Source organism: Aethalodelphis obliquidens, unplaced genomic scaffold, assembly GCF_003676395.1.
Source record: "Aethalodelphis obliquidens isolate GAN/ISIS:26980383/991018 unplaced genomic scaffold, ASM367639v1 scaffold18, whole genome shotgun sequence".
Lineage (NCBI taxonomy): Eukaryota > Metazoa > Chordata > Mammalia > Artiodactyla > Delphinidae > Aethalodelphis > Aethalodelphis obliquidens.
The window spans coordinates 22,203,939-22,227,800 of record NW_020837962.1 but is presented as its reverse complement, the minus strand read 5'-3'; the positions used below and the strand labels follow the sequence as shown (position 1 = coordinate 22,227,800).

The following is a 23,862-nucleotide window of genomic DNA, read 5'->3' as shown; positions in this document are numbered from 1 at the left end:
TCCACCTTCCCCAACAGAAGATAATGAGCATGGTGTAACCTGGTCTTGATGATTCAGAGCATCATTAGGCATACCTGACAATGCCTAGTCTGGTTGGTTTGGACAAGATTATGTAAGAAGACAGTGCTTGTGGGAGGTCTTGGATAATAGGAAGACTTTCAGTAATGAGTGGGAGCAGGGGCAAGGGAAAGATGGTGACATGCTGTACCCATGTCCTCTGGGGTGGGCAAGAGTGCCTGCTGAAAGTGGCTGGGTTGACACTTAGCTGCACTTGCTAATTTGCAACACCTTAGATCACTGTTTCCCAAAGGGTACATAAGATAATTTTAAGTGGTATACACACAAACTTTAATACTTTGATAGTTAATATATTTAATGTATATTCACCTGTAAATTCTATTTGTGTCAAGTGATGCTAATTTCCATTTTTTTCCTTAAAAAATTAACCATGAAATATTTCAAACATATAAAAAAAAATCCAGAAAGTGAAACACACTATAACCCTACCCCCTCACACACACAGTTTAACAGATGGTGACATTTTGCCTTATTTGTTTTAAGTATCAACTCTAAGGAAACAGAATGTACAGAAACACCCAAGCCTCCTCCCAGCATCCTTTCTCCTTGTTCCCTCTTCAGAGGGGTTATTGTCCTGAAGTTGCTATGTAGCTATTTTACTACATATATGTACCCAATATTATTTCTATACTTCGTATAAATAGCATCATACTGTATATACTTTTGCAACTAGGTTTTTCACTTTTTTTTTTTTGCGGTACGCGGGCCTCTCACTGTTGTGGCCTCTCCCGTTGTGGAGCACAGGCTCCGGACGCGCAGGTTCAGCGGCCATGGCTCACGGGCCTAGCCGCTCCGCGGCATGTGGGATCTTCCCGGACCGGGGCACGAACCCATGTCCCCTGCATTGGCAGGCAGACTCTCAACCACTTCGCCACCAGGGAAGCCCGGTTTTTCACTTTTTGAGATTTATTCATCTTGAGTCAAGCAAGTTTCATTCATTCATTTTAACAGCACCAACAGTCTGGTTAAAATTCTTTGTATGTATAATCCACTTTATGTATTCATTGCTTCATTATTTATCCTACTCATTCCATGCACATTAGGTTTTTCCACTTCTGTGTTACCAAAACCAATTCTACAATGAAAATCCTCATGCACATTTCCTTCTACAGATGTGTGAGAATTTATCTAAAAGTACATGTGCCAAGTATGGGATATATGCATCTTAAACTTTACTAAATATTACCACATTGCTGTTTAAAGAGGTTGGACAAAACTTATGCTCTCACTAGTGATGTATAAGGGTTCTTGTTTCTTCACATTCTGGATCACTCATGGGGCTATCTGACCTTTTAGTTTTGCTAATCTGTGTCAAATAATTAATCTTTGCTATTGAATTTGTTTCTGCAATTACTAATGAAGTTAAGTATAATTATCGGCCTTTGGTTGTTTTCACCTTTTAGGAAAATGGGATATTTATTACCTCACAACTGTTAGAATGGCTATCATCAAAAAGGCAAGAAATAAATGTTGGTGAGGATGTGAAGAAAAGGGAAACCTTATACACTGTTGGAAATGTAAATTGGTGCAGCCACTATGTCCTCAAAAAATTAAGAATGGAACTACCATGTGATCTAGCAATTCCACTTCTGGGTATTTATCCAAAGAATTTGAAAACACTAACTTGAAAAGATATGTGCACCCCTGTATTCATCACTTCATTACTTACAATAGCCGAGGTATGGAGACAACTTAGGTGCCCATCAATAGATGAATGGATAAAGAAGATGTTTTATATATATATATATATATATACACACACATATATATACATATATATGCGGTACATACACATATACACACACACACACACAATGGAATACTACTCAGCTATCATCAAAAAAGATGAAACATGGATGAACCTTGAGGGTATTATGCTAAGTGAAATAAGTCAGATGAAGAAAGACAAATACCATATGATTTCACTAATATGTGGAATATGAAAAACAAAAAAACAAATAAAAAATAAATGAACAAACCAAAACAAACACATAGATATAGAGAACAGAGTAGTGGTTAACAGAAGGGAAGTGGGGGAGGGAAGGGCAAAATGCATAAAGAGGGCCAACTGTAAGGTGATGGTTAGAAACTAAATTTTTGATGGTGAGCACACTGTAGTATATTCAGAAGCAGAAGTATAATACTATATATATGAAACTTATATAATGTTTTAAAGTTTTTTTTGGATATGGACCATTTTTTTAAAGTCTTTACTGAATTTGTTACAATACTGCTTCTGTTTTATGTTTTGGTTTTTGGGCTGTGAGGCATGTGGGATCTTAGCTTCCTGACCAGGGATTGAACCTACATCCCCTGCATTGGAAGGTGAAGTCTTAACCACTGGACCACCAGGGAAGTCCCCAGTTCCCTCATATAATGTTATAAACCAATGTTACCTCAATAAAAAATAAATCTAAAAAAAAAAGAATTGCCTATTTGTATCCTTTGTTCCTTTTCTATTTGGTTTTCATGTTGATTTGTAGGTGTTCTTTATATAACCAAATACTAATTCTTTGTTGACTATATTTGTTGCTTTTTCCAGCGTGTTAGGCTTCTTTTTATGTTATAATAAAAAATATATATTCAAATTAAAATTTTTTCAGGTCATCAAATTTATGAATTTTGCCATTATGGTTTTATTTTTATCTTTTCTAAGACCCCTTTCTTATGCCAATATCATAATTTCTTCTAAAATTATTAAAGTTTTGATAATCACATTTAGGTCTTTAATAAAACTGGAATTTTTGTATATGAGGTGGGGATGGGATCTTATGTTAATCTTCATCCAAATGATAATCAATGGTCTGTGTATAATCTGTTTATACTTTCCCAGCACCACTTATTGAAGAGGCTATCTTTTCTCCATTGAATGTTCTTGCCTCCTTTGTCATAAATTGGATGCTCATATGTGTGTGGGTTTATCTCTGGGCATTCTATCCTATACCATTCATTTACATTTCTGTTTTTGTGCCAGTACCATACTGTCTTGATTACTGTGGCTTTGAGGTATAGTTTGAAGTCAGGGAGCCTGATTCCTCCAACTGTTTTTCTTTCTCAAGATTGCTTCGGCTATTCAGGGTCTTTTGTGTTTCTATACGAATTGTAAAATCTTTTGTCCTAATTCTGTGAAGAATACCATTGGTAGTTTGATAGGGATTGCATTCAATCTGTAGATTGCTTTGGGTAGTATAGTCATTTTCACAATACTGATTCTTCCAATCCAAGAACATGGCATATTTCTCCATCTGTTTATGTCATCTTTGATTTCGTTCATCAGTGTTTTGTAGTTTTCTGAGTACAAGTCTTTCCCCTCCTTAGGCAGGTTTATTCCTAGGTATTTTATTATATTTGTTGCAATGGTAAATGGGAGTGTTTCCTTAATTTCTCTCTTTGATTTTTTGTTGTTGCTGTATAGGAATGCCAGAGCTTTTTGTGCATTAACTTTGTATACTGAAACCTTACCAAATTCATTGATTAGTTCTAGTGGTTTTCTGGTGGCATCTTTAGGATTTTCTATGCATAGTATCATGCCATCTGCAAACACTGACAGTTTTACTTCTTCTTTTCCAATTTGTATTCCCTTTATTTCCTTTTCTTCTCTGATTGCTCTGACCAGGACTTCCAAAACTATGCTGAGTAAGAGTGGCGAGACTGGACATTCTTGTCTTGTTCCTGATCTTAGTGGAAATGCTTTCATTTTTTCACCATTGAGTATGATGCTTGTGGTGGGTTTGTCATATATGGCCTTTATTAAGTTGAGGTTGGTTCCCTCTATGCCCACTTTCTGGAGAGTTTTTATCATAAATGGGTGTTGAATTTTGTCAAAAGCTTTTTCTGCATCTATTCAGATGATCATATGGTTTTTATTCCTTAATTTGTTAATATGGTGTATCACATTGATTGACTTGCGTATATTGAAGAAACCTTGCATCCCTGGGATAAATCCCACTTGATCATGGTGTATGATCCTTTTAATGTGCTGTTGGATTCTGTTTGTTATTATTTTGTTCAGGATTTTTGCATCTAAGTTCATCAGTGATATTGGTCTATAATTTTCTACTTTTGTGATATCTTTTTCTGGTTTTGGTATCCGGGTGATGGTGGCTTCGTAGAATGAATTTGGGAGTGTTTCTCCCTCTGCAATTTTTTGGAAGAGTTTGAGAAGGATAGGTGCTAGCTCTTCTCTATATGTTTGATAGAATTCACCTGTGAAGCCATCTGGTCCTGGACTTTTGTTTGTTGGAAGATTTTTTTTGTTTTTTTTTTGCAGTACGCAGGCCTCTCACTGTTGTGGCCTCTCCCATTGAGGAGCACAGGCTCCAGACGTGCAGGCTCAGTGGCCATGGCTCATGGGCCCAGCCACTCCATGGCATGTGGGATCCTCCAGGACCAGGGCACAAACCCGTGTCCACTGCATCGGCAGGCGGACTCTCAACCACTGTGCCACCAGGGAAGCCCTGTTGGAAGATTTTTAATCACAGTTTCAATTTCATTACTTGTGATTGCTCTGTTCATATTTTCTATTTCTTCCTGGTTAAGTCTTGGAAGGTTATACCTTTCTAAGAATTTCTCCATTTCTTCCAGGTTGTCCATTTTATTGGCACAGAGTTGCTTGTAGTAGTCTCTTATAATCCTTTGTATTTCTGCAGTGTCTGTTGTGATTTATCCTTTTTCATTTCTAATTTTATTGATTTGCATCCTCTCCCTTTTTTCTTGATGAGTCTGGCTAAGGGTTTATCAGTTTTGTTTATATTCTCAAAGAACCAGTTTTAGTTTTATTAATCTTTGCTATTGTTTTCATTTTTATTTCATTTATTTCTGCTCTGGTCTTTATGATTTCTTTCCTTCTACTGACTTTGGGTTTTCTTTGTTCTTCTTTCTCTAGTTGTTTTAATTGTAGGGTTAGATTGTTTATTTGAGATTTTTCTTGTTTCTTGAGGTGAGACTTAATTGCTATAAACTTCCCTCTTAGAACTGCTTTTGCTGCATCCCATAGGTTTTGCGTCATCGTGTTTTCATTGTCATTTGTTTCTATGCATTTTTAAAATTTCTTCTTTGATTTCTTCAGTGATCTCTTGGTTATTTAGTACAGCCCTGTTTACCCTCCATGTATTTGTGGTTTTTTACAGTTTTTTCCTGTAATTGATTTTCAATTTCATAGCGTTGTGGTCAGAAAAGATGCTTGATACGATTTCAATTTTCTTAAGTTTTCTGAGGCTTGATTTGTGACCCAAGATGTGATCAATCCTGGAGACTGTTCCGTGTGCACTTGAGAAGAAAGTGTATTCTGCCACTTCTGGGTGGAATATTCTATAAATATCAATTAAATGTATCTGGTCTATTGTATCATTTAAAGCTTGTGTTTCCTTATTTATTTTCTGTTTGGATGATCTCTCCATTGGTGTAAGTGGGGTGTTAAAGTCCCCTACTATTACTGTGCTACTGTTGATTTCTCCTTTCATGGTTGTTAGCATTTGCCTTATGTATTGAGGTGCTCCTATGTTGGGTGCATAAACATTTATAATTGTTATAGCTTCTTCTTGGATTGATCCTTTGATCACAATATAGTGTCCCTCCTTATCTCTTGTAACAGTCTTTATTTTAAAATCTATTTTATCTGATACGAGTATTGCTACTCCAGCTTTCTTTTGATTTCCGTTTGCATGGAATATCTTTTTCCATCCCCTCACTTTCAGTCTGTATGTGTTCCTAGGTCTGAAGTAGGTCTCTTGTAGGCAGCATATTTACGGGTCTTGTTTTTGTATCCATTCAGCCAGTCTATGTCTTTTGGTTGGAGCATTTAATCCGTTTACATTTAAGATAATTATCGACATGTATGTTCCTGTTATCATTTTTTAAATTGTTTTGGGTTTGTAATTGTAGGTATTTTCCTTCTCTTGTGTTTCCTGCCTAGAGGAGTTCCTTTACCATTTGTTGTAAAGCTGGTTTGGTGGTGCTGAGTTCTCTTAGCTTTTGCTTGTCTGTAAAGGTTTTAATTTCTCTGTTGAATCTGAATGAGATCCTTGCTGGGTAGAGTAATCTTGGTTGTAGGTTTTTCCCTTTCATTACTTTAAATATGTCCTGCCACTCCCTTCTGGCTTGCAGAGTTTCTGCTGAAAGATCAGCTCTTAACCTTACGGAGATTCCCTTGTATGTTATTTGTTGCTTTTCCCTTGCTGCTTTTAATATTTTTGCTTTGTATTTAATTTTTGTTAGTTTGATTCATATGTGTCTTGGCATGTTTATCCTTGGATTTATCCTGTATGGGACTCTCTGTGCTTCCTGGACTTGATTGACTATTTCCTTTCCCATGTTAGGGAAGTTTTCAACTATAGTCTCTTCAAATATTTTCTCAGTCCCTTTCTTTTCCTCTTCTTCTTCTGGGACCCCTATAATTCGAATGTTGGTGCATTTAATGTTGTCCCAGAGGTCTCTGAGACTGTCTTTAATTCTCTTCTTTCTTTTTTCTTTATTCTGCTCTGCAGTAGTTATTTCCACTATTTTATCTTCCAGGTCACTTAACTGTTCTTCTGCCTCAGTTATTCTGCTATTGATTCCTTCTAGAGAATTTGTAATTTCATTTATTGTGTTCATCATTGTTTGTTTGCTCTTTAGTCCTTCTATGTCCTTGTTAAACGTTTCTTGTATTTTCTCCATTCTATTTCCAAGATTTTGGATCATGTTTAGTATCATTACTCTGAATTGTTTTTCAGTTAGGCTGCCTTTTTCCTCTTTATTTGTTTGGTCTGGTGGGTTTTTGCCTTGCTCCTTCATTTGCTGTGTATTTCTCTGTCTTCTCATTTTGCTTAACTTACTGTGTTTGGGGTCTCCTTTTCACAAGCTGCAGGTTTGTAGTTTCTGTTGTTTTTGGTGTCTGCCACCAGTGGGTAAGGTTGGCTCAGTGTGATATGTAGGCTTCCTGGTAGAGGGGACTAGGGCATGTGTTCTGATGGATGAGGCTGGATCTTGTCTTCTGGTGGGTAGGACCACATCCGGTGGTGTGTTTCAGGGTATCTGTGAACTTATTATGAGTTTAGGCAGCCTCTCTGCTAATGGGTGGGGTTTTGTTCCTGTCTTGTTAGTTGTTTGGCATGGGGTGTCCAGCAGTGGAGCTTGCTGGTCATTGAGTGGAGCTGGGTCTTAGCATTGAGATGGAGATCTCTGGGAGAGCTCTCACCGATTGATATTTCTAGCGGCTGGGAGGTCTCAGGTGGACCAATGTCCTGAACTAAGCTCTCCAACCTCAGAGGCTCAGGCCTGACACCTGGCCGAGCACCATGACCCTGTCAGTCACACGGCTGGGTCATACTGGAGAAGATGCCCTGAAGCCAGGAGATAGCTTCATGGGAGACCTGTCAGAAGGCTTGTTTGATGAAATCAGGCAAAGGATGGTGAAATTCTGTACCCATGCTCTACTCGCGAAGGGGAAAGTGTGCCTCAGGAAGGTGAGCACGCGCTTCCACTGTTTATGTTTTCTAGACTCTTCCTGCATCCAGAGAAATCTATCAACTAATCAGTTATGTCTTTACTAGAGACAGTTTAAGATTGCTAGACCAGAAATAAAAGAGCACTATATTAACTTCAATTTTCTTTAAAGAATGAGGGTTTCTATTAACAGAATATCTGAAATGTTTTATTTACATAATTATGGAGGCTTTTTATTCATGAGTCTTAATTATCAACCTGCTTATTACCATCAGTACAAATTCTAAATTAAGTCAGTGGACAAAAACTGACAAAATTTAAGGATTTTGTGTGTATAACTCTTTATGACCATATCCTAAGACTTTTTGGAATGTAGCTACAAAATTTGATTTTAGAGTACATGAAGTCATTTTTAAGTTACCTGTGAGAGGGCATTCTACTTACAATGATTTTTACTTCTTTTCCACAGATGTTTATTTTGAATTCCTTTTATTCTTAATTTATGCTGATTCTTCTTTTTTTCTAAGAGATTTTCTTTTTTATTGATCACATTAATTGATTTTTTTTGTTCCAATATATTTGATAAATATTGTTTGATTTCACTCACTGATACCTACAAAAAAAAAGAGTTTTGCTCATTTTTTTCATTTGTAGCTTTTTAAAATGAAACAAGTGACTCTTTAAAAACCAGCTTAGTGAGATATAATTCATATGCCATAATTATAAATTTATAATTGTACATTTAAAGTGTACAATTCAACGACCTGTAGAATAGTCACAGATATGTGCAATCATTACCACAATTTTAGAACATTTTTATCACTTCAAGAAGAAACCATGAGTCCTTTAGCTATTACCCTCCCTCTTCTCTCATTCCCTCTACTCCCAGCCCCGTGCAATCACTAATCTATGTTCTACATCTCTACACATTCCCCTATTCTGGATTTGCATATGAATGAAATCACATAGTGTATGAATTTTCGTGACTGACTTCGTTCACTTAGCATAATGTTTTCAAGTTTGATCCATGTGGTAGTATGTATCAGCACTTCATTCATTTATATGGCCAAATATTATTCTTTATATGGGTATACTACATTTTGCTTATCCATTTGCCTGCTGATGGACATTTGGACTGTTTTTACCTTTTGGCTATATGAATAATGTTGCTATAAACATTCATATACAAGTTTCTGTATGGATAAATGAGGACTTTAAACGTGATTCTTCTTATTGTAGGGTTGCCAGGTTCAGCAACAGAAAATACAGGGTGCCCAGTTAAATCTGAATTTCACATAAGCATGAATTTTTTAAAAGTATAAGTATGTGACAAAGATTGTATGTTAACAAATGGACCCATAGTGTATGATGGCTCAGTGGCCGCTCTGCAATAACCAGGTGTTCAAGTCAGTGGCAGCTCTGCTCTGTGCTTTCATTCAGGGACCTGGGCAGATAAAGACTGTGCCAGCTTCAACATGTGAATTCCAAGGTTTCCCAGAGTATTTATATCTAGCAGACAGAAAGGGAAAGAGCACAGAAGACCTTGTGCAGAAAGCGTTTTCTGTTTGTTTGTTTTGTTTTGTTTTTTGCTTTGTTTCATTTGGTTTGCTTTGCTCAATTTTCTTTTATAGGCCAGACCGAGAAGTGGCATACACTGCTTTCAGTCACTTTCCATTGGCTGAAGCTGTCACATGGCCCCACCCAACTGCAAGGGGAGTTGGGAAATATAATCCATCTGGGTATCATGAAGAAGAGAACATGGACTTCGATGGGCCTCCAGCATTCTTTGGTACAATGGGATTATCATATATTATTGCTATTAAAAGAAATTGAATTTTTCAATTCAAAAATAGCCAACAGCTAAGTTGAGGAGGCAGTAAAGCTTGGCAAATGCCTCTGCTTATCTGGTGTTTCTATATCCTCCTTCTACAGAGGCTCTTTCCTGATTTAGATTCCTTTCTTGCCTAGTAGGAGTGGGCAGAACAATAGCCAGCTGGAGCTAGTATCAGGGAGCCCTGGCAGACAGAGAGCCTTCCTCTAACTCTTAAAAGCATCTGAAGATTATATAACTCAATAACAAGTATTTATTGAGTGTCTACCTCAGACCCTGTTCTAAGAGCTGGGGAGATAGACACGAACAAAAATATTCCTTGTCCTCATGAAGCTGATGTTCTGGTGGGGAAGATAAGAGTCAACTGATAAAAGGAGGTTTAAAAAGACAAGAGTAAGGGGATGGAACTGATTGAAGTTGGTGTTATTTGATACGGATGGTAAGGGACAAGTTCTCTGATAGTATTTGAGTAGACCCTCTAGGAATTGAACACATAGTGGCAAATAAGACAGAAGAATTTTCTGATCTTATGGAGTTTTCATTCGTCTGTGAGAAGACAGACAATAACCAGTAAACAATTTAGTATCATGTATCAATACATGCCATGAAGAGACTAAAACAAGGAGATGTCAAAAAGAGTGATATGCAGGGTAAAGAGGGATTGGTGTACAGGTAATTTAGATTGGATGTCCAAGAAGCCTCATTGAAGAGGTGACTTTGTAGCCAAGAATTTAATGACAGGAAAGTAGTCCTGCCTAGATATGGGGCAGAGCATTCCAGGCAGAGGGAATAGCAAGTACCAGTGCTCTAAAGTGGAGACAAACGTGTATGTTCTAGGAACGCAAATAAGGCCCCAGTGACTGAAGGAGTGTGAGCTAAGGGGAGAATTACAAAAGAGAAAGACAGAGAGAGGTAGGGATCATATCATGTAGGGACACGGTAAGGAGTTGACATTTTATTCAACAAGAATAAAGACAAGAGGAAGACACTGGAGGGTTTTAAATGACAGGCTCTCATTTAAATTTTAGAAAGAAGGAACATTCTGGCCGACATGTGAAGAGCAGATTGCACAGGATTAAGGGTGGGAACAAAAAGTACAGTTCAGAGACTATTGTAGTCAACCAGGTGAGGGATGATGGGACTCAGATGAGTGTAGAAGCAATAGAGATAAATTACATGGGCAGATTTAGGATATGTTTTGGAAGTAGTGCAGATAGGGACTGTATATAGGCTTATCCCCAAGGACAAAGCTGAAGATAACTTCTTGCTTTTTGGCTGGACCAGCTGAGTTGATGGAGATTCCAGTTACAGGGATGAAGAAGAATGGGGAGCAGGGAGGAATTGTGGAGGAAGGAATTATTCTCACACCGCCACACACATACATGTGGTAATGTCTCCAAATTGTGTGACTATATACATGGAAAACAAAAATTTTTGGTTTTTTGTCTAAGTGGGGATAAGTGTGAATCATGTTTGCTATGGAATGGGAAGTGAGCATCATTCCCTGCAAATGGGAGATAGCTGAGAAGTTAAAGAAGAACTGGAAGGTAAGGATTCTTTGCCTGTCAGACTTACTTTCCCTAGGGCTCAATAATCAAGGGTGTATCTTGCTTTCCTTAACTATCTGTGTCCCCTTTTCCCCCCATTTCACATGCCCCAAAACAGTCACTGTTCCTTGGCACTGTGTAAGGTCCTAAATTCTGCTGAAAAACCTCTTTGGGAAAAGAGTACATGAAAAGTAAGAACTTATTGAAATCATCAGTGAGGACGAGAGCAGTGGCAAATCCACACTAGCTCAGCACTTCCTCATTAGTGGCCCCTGTTGGGGGGATGAGTGAGGTGCTACAGAGCTGTGACAGAGAGAGCAAAATAAGCGCTAGCAGCCCAGCCACATAAGGTCTTGAGGTAGGAGGACTTGGTCCAGCCTGTAGCCTTGTGGAAGTTGGCATGACTTTTCCCGTGGAAGGAAAACAAAGCAAATTCTCTCAGCTCCACTTAAGGTCTACAGAATCAAAAACTCTGGGGGTGAAGCCCAGCAATCTGTGTTTTTACAAGTCCTCCAGCTGATTCTGATGCATGTGAAAGTTTGGGAACCCCTGCCCTAGGTCGTAGTGAAGAAGGTAGACAGCAAATTAAAATGCAATTAAAGTACACAAATAAAATATTATAAAATTTCTATCACTCATCAGACAGTGAAGATATTTACACACATAACAAAGACACATTGAAGCTGATTGTCTGGATTATGGTTTTTAACAAGGAATTTAAGTTGTAACAGATTACTCGAGCTTTCTAGGTCTTAAATAAATGTGTATATATATATTTATGGAAAAAATGACTGGCACTTTTAAATTAGAAAAGCTCACTGATTTAGTAGTTTTTCTCCTTTAAAGTAAGATTTTACTTATGAGATGCTTAAATTGAAGCAAATGTATTTTTGGTAATGATCTTATTATTTTTCATTTTTCCTAGACTATATTCAGTTAAGGATATAAAATAATATTGAAAACTTTTTCCTAACATGCTTAAGTTTTTTTTAAAATAAAGCAAATATGGCAATAGCCACTTGTAAATTAAAACAATAACTACCTCTTACATAGAAGAAATAACTCATTCATCAGTAAAAATATTTCTTTCTCTTGGCAAAGGCAACACTAATTATTTTATTGTGTATTTGTACATCTACCTTCAAAAGTCACCAAATAACAACAGTAGACAGCTATCCAAAGATAACTTCTGAAATGTGGGAAAATGGTGAAGTAGAAAGTAATAGGGGAAAAATAAAATAGCATCAGTGATACTAATAATACAGTGCTAATATAACATTTCTATTAATTGGCAGATGCATTATAAGGGTAGCTTTCTGAATTTAAGAGCACATTAAGAAGCAATACATATTAGAGTATTTATATTCTGCATTTTTACATGCAAGGAGCAGAAAAAATTATAGTTAAACATATAGCCGTATTAAGTATTCATGGTACAAGGGATAAACAGGTAATTAAAATCAAAAGGTAACCCTAGAAACCTGATTTTTGTCATTAATTTCAGTACCTTTTTCCTCATAACTTTCACTAGAGTTTCTGTTTTGTCCCTTAAAAAGGAAGAAAATTCTGATATGCTACACCATGGATAAACCTTTGGGACTTTATGCTAAGTGAAATGTCAGTCACAAAAATACAAATACTGTATGTGTCTACTTATATGAGGTACCTAGAGTATCAAATTCATAGAAACAGAAACTATAACGGTGGTTGCCAGGGGCTGGGAGTAGGGGAGGAGTGGAGAGTTATTATTTCATGGGTATAAAGTTTCAGTTTTGAAAGATGAAAAGAGTTCTGGAATTTGATTTCACAACAGTGTGAATGAATGTACCTAATACTAATGAATTGTACACTTAAAAATGGTTTTGAGGGTAAACTTTATGTTATGTATATTTTACCATAATTTTTTTTAAAAAAACCTTGAATTCTGTAACATACTTGTTCCCAAAGGTTTTAGAAAAGAAACTGTGGTCCTGTAGGGATGAGCCACCAACTCTAAGTCAAGTAAGAAGGGAAGTGAGAATGTGAGGGGAATGATGAGCAGTAAAAGGGACAAATAGACTTGAGGTCCTGGTGGAACTGAAGTATTGACGGAGTAACCTGGAAAGCATCAGGGGTCATTAGAGACTTGGAAACTTGAAATTTTAATTTGAAAAAGACATAGTCCAGATTATGACCATGGGAGTAGAGAGGAGTGTGCAATTCTTGGAGCTAACAGGTCTAAATAACAGAATAGAGAGGATAGAATTCATGGATACTGAAGTCTCTAAGAACAATGACAGGAGCAGAGTTGGAGACAAAGACCATGGGCTACTTCTCTGTCCCCATCTCCTATTATTCTCCCAATGAGAATGTAGCAATAAGGAGGAAGATGGATACTGACCACCCCAACTAGGACCAATATTATTTTGCAATGGGAGAAAATTCCCAAGAGGGCTACAGGGAAAGAAGTTCTCAGGCGACAACCAGATTTCAGTTAAAATGAAGGTAAAGGCAGCATTTAGAGAAGTATGACACCAAGATAGGTGATTAGAAAAAAAATAAGAGTCCACGGGATGGAGAATCCACCCATTTTATAGTGAAATCTTAGATGGCAGCACCATATTTAATTAAATCTGTAAATCTTTACAGTATCTACCATATGCAAAAAAGTTTGACAAGATACCTTCTTACCCTTTAGAAGCTCACAATCAAGTTTAAGCAGTATCAAATGGAGGTTTCACAAAGCTAAAAAAAAATTAGAATCTTTTGGAAATTCCAGATTCCAGTGACTGTATTTGGTACATGGTAGGCATTGTGTTGAATGAATGAAATTTGTAATACAAAGATCTTTTAAATTTGAACATGCTTGGTTATTCTGATCCGTAAAAATGGGGTTAATAAGTAACCATTTAAATAACTAATTAACTTCCTTCACAGAAATGTTAGGAGAAATGAATAGTATATGTGAAGGGATTTTACAAAATTTAAAGTATTACATAACTGTAAGACATAAATCAAGGTACCAAAATGTGTAAAAAAAAAAATCTAACTATTAGAACAATAACAGTAATCTCAAAAACAAGCAGAATGTGTCTGCTTAGGTGAAGCAGAGAAAGGAACTGAGGACTCTGGGAACTCCGGTGAAACTGTGCAATCCTGTGAGCTGGGCTACTTTTTCCTTGTTTTCAGAGTTTTCACTGTTGCTCTTGGTAGTGGTGGTTGTCATAATGGTCCCTCAGCCATACACTTGAATTGCTACATTGTGCGGCCTCAGTTACTCCATGGTAGGACATTAGATACCTGAGAGTCTACCCCCGCTCTGTGATCATGATCATTCTTTAATACTGAAGGAAGTAATACACAGAACTCCTGAAAGTATTAGATCCTTAACACAAAACAAAGTGTCTTTAAACATCATGTTAAGTGTGAATGTGTGTTTTTAGAAAGTGTGTGTTGGGGGATGGAGGAGTAGATGATACTCTTGTGGATATTAGAGTTATAAAGCCAGAAAGAGAAAACCTAGGGAAAGAGTAGCTATACATAGGTGAGTGTTTAAAAAAATTATGGTGCAAATAGTAATTATTATGAAAGATAACTAGAATTTACCATGTCTATAGTAGGGGTAGAGCTAGGCAGAGAATGTTTTCAGCCAGATAATATCCTATTTATTACAAAGTAGACATGAAACAACATGGCAAGTTGAGTGAATTAAGGTTACTTGATCCTGGCTGTAGTATAGAATGGATGTAAAGGACTTTGCATTAGAATCATTTGAGTCTTTGGTCTTTTCACTTCCTCAGTCTGTGCTCTATAAGGTTGGTGCTAAGGAAGGTAAAAAAAGAAGAAACTCTGGGGGAATTGAGTGAGATATATAGTTTACAAACAGGCCACCCTGGCATGTTTTCCATCTTTGACAGGAAGATAGTGCTATTGTTTTCCAATATTCTAAGATCTCTAGTACAGTTTATAGTTTTCTATTTTGCTTGGCTGTACATGGGTAGAGATGGGGTCCTCTCCCATATTTACTGTATAGGCCTCATCTATTAATCTCACTGGGGAGGACGCTTATGGGCCTGAGCAGCATCCTTGGTCCCAAGCAGTAAAGAGGTCCTCGAATCCAAAGGGGGCTTTTATATGTTATTGGGCAGGCACTACAAATCATAAGATAACAAGGAAAGCAAGATGACCTGATGAAACAGATGTCCTTAAATCTCTACCTGTTCAAGGACAAACTGAACTTTATGCCAAGGTCACTTCTATTTCTGCAGATAACAATCGCACTGCTAATTATGGGATGTGGTAGTTATGGGGGAAAAGCTAAATTTGCAGAGGTTTAGAAAATGCTGCAATGTAGAGAGTTTTTAATTTATATAAACATTTTTTCAAAGTTTACTTCTTTAATCTGGATTTAAGATTTATTCATTAATTCAATTAACATTTACTGAGGGCCTGCTATGTGCCAGGCACTGTTCTAGTTATTGGGGTAATAGCAGTGAACAACAGAGACAAAAACCCCTGCTCTCATGGAGTTTATATTCTAGTGGAGGGAGAGTGACAACAAACATAACAAAATATGTTATGTTACATAATGGTAATTCTGAGAGGAAAAATACAGCAAGGAAGGGAGATAGAAGGTGTTATGATAGTGATTTTAGAGTGATTGCAACTTTATAGAATGTCTAGGGAAGAACCCTCCAAAAAAGATGACATTTGAGCGAAGACCTGAAGGAGGAGAGGGAAGGGAGCCATGTGGATATCTGGGCTCAAGGATGTTACAGGCAGAAAGAACAGAAATGTGGGCACACATCTGGGGTTTCTGAGGAACAGCACAGAGCCCAGTGTGTCTAGAATGGTGTGTGTAAGGGAGGTGATGTCAGAGAAAAAGCAGTGGGGCCAGACCACAGAGTCTGTTAGGCAAGACATTGGTGTGAGATGGTTGCAAGGAAATGACTTAACATTTACAGGATTATGCTGATTGCTGGGTTGAGAATAGACTGAAAATGTTAAATTCTTTGAAGATGTCAGAAGACATCCTGAGGTTAATAAAGGTTAATAAGCATCTGTGACTCTATAAACCAGACTGGTCTGTGCCCTTTTTGTCTTAGTATTTAGGACCTCAGACAGGCCATGGTGTATAGAAAAGCTCAGGCCTGATGACATTCTTATCTTCTCACAGTGGAATGAACAAATATTTGTTGAATGAATGAACAAAAAATATTGATTGAGAATGAAAAAAAAGGAACAGAAACAATAGTCAATAATTAGTTGTTTAAGAAAATCTGAGCATGCTGAGTAAACACTAGTAATAGTGCCTATAGCTTATATTTTGTATTGGAAAAATATAATGATTTAGCAAAATATTTACCTGTGTGGTGACATTTCTTTCTTTTTGCTTTTTATTATGTTTTTCTGCTTCGATAGCTGCAATATACAAACATTTTTATAAAATATGAAAACATTTTCTTTTTAAAAATTCACTACAGTTTCTTGTTAAAAAACTTTTGGGATAACTTAGAATTCTAAAAATAATAATTTAAAATAATATACAGTTTAAAGTTACTAATAGTGTGTTACAAAGTAATTCCTTTACTGATAATTTTTAAAGATGTAACTTGACACCAGACATAATCTAAATACTTTAATCAAGCATCATGAAATTGAGATAACATGAAAGAGTTCTACAAATAATGGAGTTAATTACAACAGCTGAAAACTTTCTGAGCTAGAATTTAATTAAAAAGTATCTAGGTAAATAAAAGCCATCTATTAATAGAGAATATTAATTCTATTAATAGAGAATATTAAAACATAGAATATTAAAACATAGAATATTAAAATATTAAAACATAGAAGAGAGAATACAGTCTTTTAAATTTTTATAGACTCATCCATATGGCAGAGAGATACTAAAAATGAATATAGTTGAATGATATAAATATCTGAGAAATGTAGAGTAGTATAATTATATCAGGCTTTGAAATTTAAGCAAATAATTTTCACAAGCAATTTTTAATGAATCTTTTTATGAAGAATAGACTATATATACCATATAGAATACATATGTAGTTGTTGATATATTTCATTTTTGCACAGTACTTGAAATTTATTAACTTACATATTTAGAAAAATAAAAATTTGAAAACCTGATATAAAGGGGTGATACCTCATGACACGTCAACTACTTTGTTAGTATTGCTCAGTTTCAATTACTGAAAAATTATTTGATGCACAGCAAAAGTGACCCCACATATTTCCTGAAGTAAAAAAATGCATGTATGTGATACATTCACATTTTATAGACTGAAGAACTTGACTCAAGACAAATATAGGGTAGTCAAAATTTTATATTTCCAATAGTCATGAGCTTGTACTTTAAGAGCAGTTTATGAATTTTCTAATGTTATCTCTGACATTTTATTTATCAATTTGATATGTTTCATTCTTTCTCTCACTAATGAACTTTAGCACTTGGCCTCACAATTATGTTTACTTCATAAGCCAGTCCTTAAAGAAACTGGTCCTAGGTTGTTTGATATTTAGTCTTCTGTCAAATTAGAGAAACAGTTGGCAAATTCTAAATAAAAATCCAATAATTACATGGTGACAAATGCATTAATATAAAGCACATGAAAAATTTAAAGATTATATATATTTCATACAATTATGTACATTAGGATTGCTCTTTACCTTCAGGATGTAAAATAAATTTTACCAGAATAAAAATGTTTACTACAAATGAAACTTTCTTTATCCCAAGTTTGCAAAGTGCTAATTTTGGGGCCATGTATACTCATTATCAGAGGCAACATAGCATCATGGCCCACCGTGTAGACTTTGAGTCACACAGGACTGTGATCAAGTCCTAATTTTATACCTACTTCATTAATTTATTATGCTAATCAAATGAAATAATCCATGTAACGTATTTAGCACAGTACTTAATACATGTTCAGTATGTTTAATAAATGTTAGCTACATATATAATAAAAATAATAATATTATTATTATTGTTATATGAAGCCTACTTCTTTAAAGGACTTAAGATGCCTTCAAGATAATAGTACATGTAAATTTGTATTTTAAAAGGACTATGGTGAATAAAGCATTATTAAAGACTTAATACTCTGTTAGAATTTATTAATGCTTTGCCTATAATATGACTTCTTTCTGAATTAAGGTATTTTCTTCAAAACAAATTACTTAGTCTAATTATATTTGTGTATTGGAAATCAGACAGTGTGACTGATATTACAGTCACAGCAAACGTCTACTAATTTAAAAATTCCATTATCACAACTAGAAAAAGTAAACTAGAAAAAGCAATGTGATTTGGTATATTCCCATTATTATATTCTCCAAAGTACAGAGAATAAAATTAGAGTTAGTATGCACAGAATGTACAGACACAGAATAAGAAGTAGAAAGTGTCATGTGTATTAGAATAAGAGAAGAAAATTATGGATATTAAATGGAATAAATTGTATTATACACTGGACCAGAAAATCAAACTGTCATGAAAATTACAGGGCTAAAAGCAGTTATCAAAGGTAGAATAAATGCAGATAAAAGAATTAGTGAAATGGGAGGAGGTGCAATAATCTAACTGAAGGAACAAACTATTTAATAGCTTAAAACATAAAAAGAAGATAAAGGTAGTTGGTTATTATTTACAGCAGAAGTTGCTCAATAAAAAAAGACCTCCTTTGAAACTCATTTAAAAAATGTGTTTCTTTCCTAAATATCAGGCTTCTAGGTTTTCACCTAGAGAAAACAAACTTTTGATTGGCTACTGGGGGAACCATTCTGCTTCAAATAGTACCTTGCACAATGCTTTCTTGTAGGTTTTTATATCAATTGAGAAACACTGGTGATTGTTGGAGACCTGTCCCACTGTTTCATCACTTCCCTCTATGTGAATATTGATATTGCCACAAATTTCAGCACTCCCTGAGAAAAACACAATCCACTGCGTGCAGGATGAATATATTAGAACTACTTATGTGTGATTTAAAAAATCTCCTTTATAATTTCTACTTTTGTGGTGTCTTTTATAATATACTAGATCAGTAGTATATCATCCAAATAAATAAATAAATAAATAAATATACATACAACAGAATATACCATCAAAAAGTTTTGATATGGAGTCAGCTTTGGAAGGGGACTCAAGTTTTATTCAGCTCTAGAATTGTAGCTCTAGCTTTAATTAATTAATTTATTTATTTTAAAAATTTTTATTGGGGTATAGTTGATTTACAATGTTGTGTTAGTTTCAGGTGTAGAGCAAAGTGAATCTGTTATACATATACATGTATCCACTCTTTTTTAGATTCTTTTCCCATATAGGCCATTACAGAGTACTGAGTAGAGTTCCCTGTGCTATACAGTAGGTCCTTATTAGTTATCTATTTTACATATAGTAGTGTGTATATGTCAATCCCAATCTCCCAATTTATACTTCCCCACCCTTATCCCCTGGTAACCATAAGTTTATTTTCTACATCTGTAATCTAGCTATAATTTATTATATGCCAGTTGCTTTGCATAATTTAGCTCTGGTCTCCTTAACAACCCAGCACAGAAGCTGGGTTGTTAAGGAGTAAGCACAGAATATTTGTATTTCTATTTTACTCATGAGGAAACTGACATCAAATGAGCATAAGTAACTTGTCCAAGGTCACATGGCAGAGTGGGATTCAAATGCAGGTCTGACTCCAGAGCTATCCCTCTTTCTACTCCACTGTCTCTCCCAACTTTACCAAAGGATTCACAATAGACTGAATGGCAAGCTTCTACAATGACATGCAGTCCATTGTCTTTATAAAAAATTGATTTATGCACAAAATTTTACAGGGTATGTCTATTTGCATAATGTGAAACACACCATTTTATGTACACAAGAGCTTTAATTTATTATCCCCCATTGAGAAAGAAGAATTTTGAAATAGTAAAGAAGAAACTAGCACTACAGCTCATTGCCTCCAAAAGAATTATCCATACGCCTTCTGGGGGCATGGAGTGAACCCCAACAGCTTTATAGAAAAACCACAAAATTTTTAAGAGTTGTGTTGAAAAAACAGTACTAGCTTAGAGTAAAAGAGATTGAGATAGTTCAAAATAAAAAGAGGCTTCTGGGCCTCTATCTTTCAATGAGTAGGAAGAAGGATGAGAAAGCTTCTCACCTACAAACACAGGTCATTTCTTATGGAGAAGGAAGGACAACCAAGAGGACAGAGCCAGGAGCTGAGAGGTTGTTGCCCAGAACCCAGGAGAACAAAAGATTAGGAATATACTCCAATCAAGCAACACTGTCTACTCCTGGAGTATAGAAACCTGACAACACGCACCTGGCTGGATTTCCAAATTGTCATGGACCAGTGGCTGTTGTACATTTTCCCCTTCCCCTTTTTTGAACATCAGTATCTACGGTAGTGTGGTTTTTCTATCTCTCCAGTGTACGTTGGGTACCTGAGGTAATGGGAAGGTAACTTGCCTTTTTAGTTCATAGGTGTCTGAATCTGAAAACTGCACCAAGGAGCCTCATTGACATCTTGACCTGATGCAGATTATGAGATCATGGATTTTGAGCCTGATGCTATAATTGGATAAGATTTGGACAATTTTGGAAGGGGGAGAATCACATGAGAGAGATGTGAATCATTGAGGTCTAAGGTTAGACTGTTGTAGACTGTCACAACAACAGTCCCCAGTGAATCACCGTTACCCACGTTGATACCCCTTTACAATGTGACTTTGCCCAATCCTCCCATCAAGAGATGGAGATTATTTTCCCTACTCTTTGAATGGGTTGTCCTTGTGACTTGCTTTGGCCAAAAGAAATGTGGCAGATGACACTGTTAACTTCCAGGGGTAGTGCTTGGACCTTTAAGCCTCTTTTACCCTCTTGGAAAAATGCCTTGAGATTATCATGCCAGGAGTAATAGATCATATGGAGAGAGAGACCCAGCTGTCTCCACTGACCACCAGCTGAGTGAAGCTGCATGAGTGATCCCAGATGAGACCAGCAGAAAAATCACCTAGTCAACCCGAAAGAGAATTATGACAAATAATAAATCATTGTTTCAAACCTCTAAGTTTGGGATGTTTGTTATGCAGCAATTGATAACTGAAATAAGCCTGTTTCTTCAGCCTACGAGGACTCCTTGGATAGAATTCTCATTTCTCAGAAGCCACATTAGACCAATAAATGATGCCAAAATAAATCGTATATAATATATTCATAGCATTGAGAAAAGGATTAGAAAAAAATAATATCCCCCAATATTGCCTTGATCACAGTTCTTTTCAGATCCACTTTCTCATGAAAGGCCTGATATACATTAACTCCTGGCTTTACCATGAATTCCCCCAACGTTGCTCACCTCCTTTCTTTCCAGGACACGGTTTATCTTCCTTTAAATGAACATTAGGACACCAGTTAATGTGACTGTTCTTTTACTGACTGAAGTTATGAAAAAACACTTCTGTATTTTACGGGGGATCTGCCTGGGGAGTTAAAGCCAAATAAAATCTGATTCTTTGTTCACACAACACTGACAAATGAAACTAAACAGAAGTATTTTATTGATTCTCCTGTCCTAGTTCTCTAAAATGGTGCCTTATGCCTCACTTAGATCTTCACCTGATTCATTTGGTATAAAAATATTAACCATTGGTTCCTTTCCAAACTTTCTTTTAGATTCTGTGTAGTACACTGGTTTCTGTAACTTTACACTATCCTGGATATCGTTCTTCCTTTGAAACCCCTATTCTAGAGTTCCTCTTTGGTTTTATATCCACTAACGACTGTGTATTTCTTAATGCTCAATCCTCACCTTTTCTCTCTGGCATGATCTAAGAGCTGAGTGGGGTCAGCAAAGACTTTGAAGTGGACAGATGGTGAGTGCAGGAGGTCAGGAGCTAGGAAACAATAAGGTACTGATTCTGGGACAGGCGGCCACTTAAGAAGTAAAACCCTGGGAATCAAACTGTGATGGCTGGAAAGCAGAAAAACACAGGTAACAGGAGAATCCAGAGAAGGAATCCAGGCTGGCAGAGGTGAGACAAGTGATGAGAGACAACCTGGCAACAAGGACAGTTCCAAAACCTGGGACTAAAATCATGGGAGCAGGCCAGGGTGGGAATAGAAGTGTAGATGAGCGGGAAATGAGTAAACAACTCTGGAAATGTAGGAGTTAGAAGAGTGAGGGCTGGTACCTACAAAGGTCCAGAGAAAATTCTGCCAAAGGGATTTTTGTGGGGGTGAGTATTTGGTTCCCTGTGGAAAGCACAGCATAAATCAGACCCTCATCATTTCGTGCCTGCATTCTTATAACAGCTTCCTAATGGATTTAATCATGATTATTCTAATTTTAATCTAACTTACATCTACCCTCAGAATAATTTTCCCCAACTACTGTTTCCAGCAAGGCATATATCTGCTTAGAAACCCACAAGTCTTATTGTACAAAGACTAACTTCCTATTTTGACTTCCAGTTTCCTCCATAATCAGGTATAACTTCACATTCAAAACTATTTTTCAAATCCTGTTTGAAACCTCTCTGTTCTATTTTCTTGATCTGTCTATTCTTCTGCCAATACTCCAATTAATGCAGATTTATAATTGCATATTTTACAATCTGGTTGGGCAAGAACCTCTCTGTGCAGATACACACACACACACACACACAAAACACACTCTCATCGTTCCTCTTTTAAAAACTTATCTTGGGGATTCTAGCATAATTTCTTTTCTAGATAAATTCTAGAATAAGTTTGTCAGATTCATTTAAAAATGTGTTGATCTTTTCACTGGGATTGCATTAGATTTACATGTTAATTTACAAAGACCTGCCATATTTACAATATTGAGATCCATTCAGGTTTATAGCCTTAATTTATTTTGATTTTTCTCTTTAATGGTCTTCAGAAAAATTTCATTTTTATTACTCATGTATGTCTTGTTTCACTTTAATTAAATTGATTCCTACCTATTTTATAATTTCTGTCACTATTGTGAAAGGAATTTTTTAAATGAATTTGTGATTGTTATATTTTTTTAAATTAAAATGAACATTTATTTAGAGTAATCATAAGTCTTAAAGATTTCTTTGCTTACCATTGATTTTTGGTGTTCCTCCTGAATTTGTGTTTTATTTTGCTGGAGCATATCTTCAAGTCAATATTTCAGCTAAAAATTTGTGGATGGTAAATTTTCTGAATCCTCTCTTGTCTGTAAATATCTTATTTGGCCATTACACTTGTCTGATAGTTTGTCAGATTATAAAATTCTAGATTCAAAATCATTTTACCTCAATACTAAGAAAATATTTCTCTAGTATCTTTTTGTACCCAATGTTGCTAATGAATTTGAAGTCAACATGGTGCTTTTATTCCTTATAAATAATGTATTTTTTCTCTTTAGAAGCCTTTAGGATTTTCTGATTAGCCATGAAATATTAAGATTTTGCCATTATTTTCTAGGAGTGTGTCTTTTCTCAGTCTTCTTGCTTGGCACTCAGTGGCACTTAATCTAAAAATCTGAGTCGTTTTTCAGATCTGGGGAATTTTATTTGATTTCTTTATTTCTTTTTCTAAGTGCTTTGATTTTCTCTTTCTGGAAATCCCATTATGTGGATTTGTAACTTTTGGGTGGCTCCTCCAAGGCCTTTAACCTTTATTTTATACATGTCATCTCTCTGTCCATTTGCAGTGTGATCTAAGAGAATTTCTCAGTTTGATCTTTGAGCCTCCAGGTTGCTCTTCAATTTTGCTATTTACCCTTGAGGCTTTTTTTTTTAACCATTATTTATTTCATTTCCAAAATAGCTCATCTTTTAGACCTGCTCTTGTTTCAAGGATATAGCAACCTCTCTAAATACATCTTATGACAATCATTTTATGTTTTAGTTTTCAACCATTTGTTCTACTTGTTCTATTTCCTCAGGTGTTATCAGGGTGTGTGTGTGTGTGTGTGTGTGTGTGTGTGTGTGTGTGTGTGT

General features: G+C 36.0%; 1 protein-coding gene across 3 annotated transcripts in view; it reads right to left on the bottom strand.

Moving 5' to 3' along the window:
• Positions 1 to 23,862, bottom strand: part of SEL1L2 (SEL1L2 adaptor subunit of SYVN1 ubiquitin ligase) — a 99,298-nt gene that overhangs the window by 64,974 nt on the left and 10,462 nt on the right. For 2 of the 3 annotated variants that reach the window (XM_027118337.1, XM_027118338.1), the window contains exons 2-3: positions 16,226 to 16,281; positions 7,948 to 8,116 (exon numbers count right to left, since the gene is read on the bottom strand). In XM_027118337.1, coding sequence (XP_026974138.1) covers positions 7,948 to 8,116; positions 16,226 to 16,281 — 225 coding nt within the window. Of the gene's footprint in view, positions 1 to 7,947; positions 8,117 to 16,225; positions 16,282 to 23,862 lie in introns of those variants that run through there. The other variant, XM_027118339.1, reaches the window with a different exon arrangement.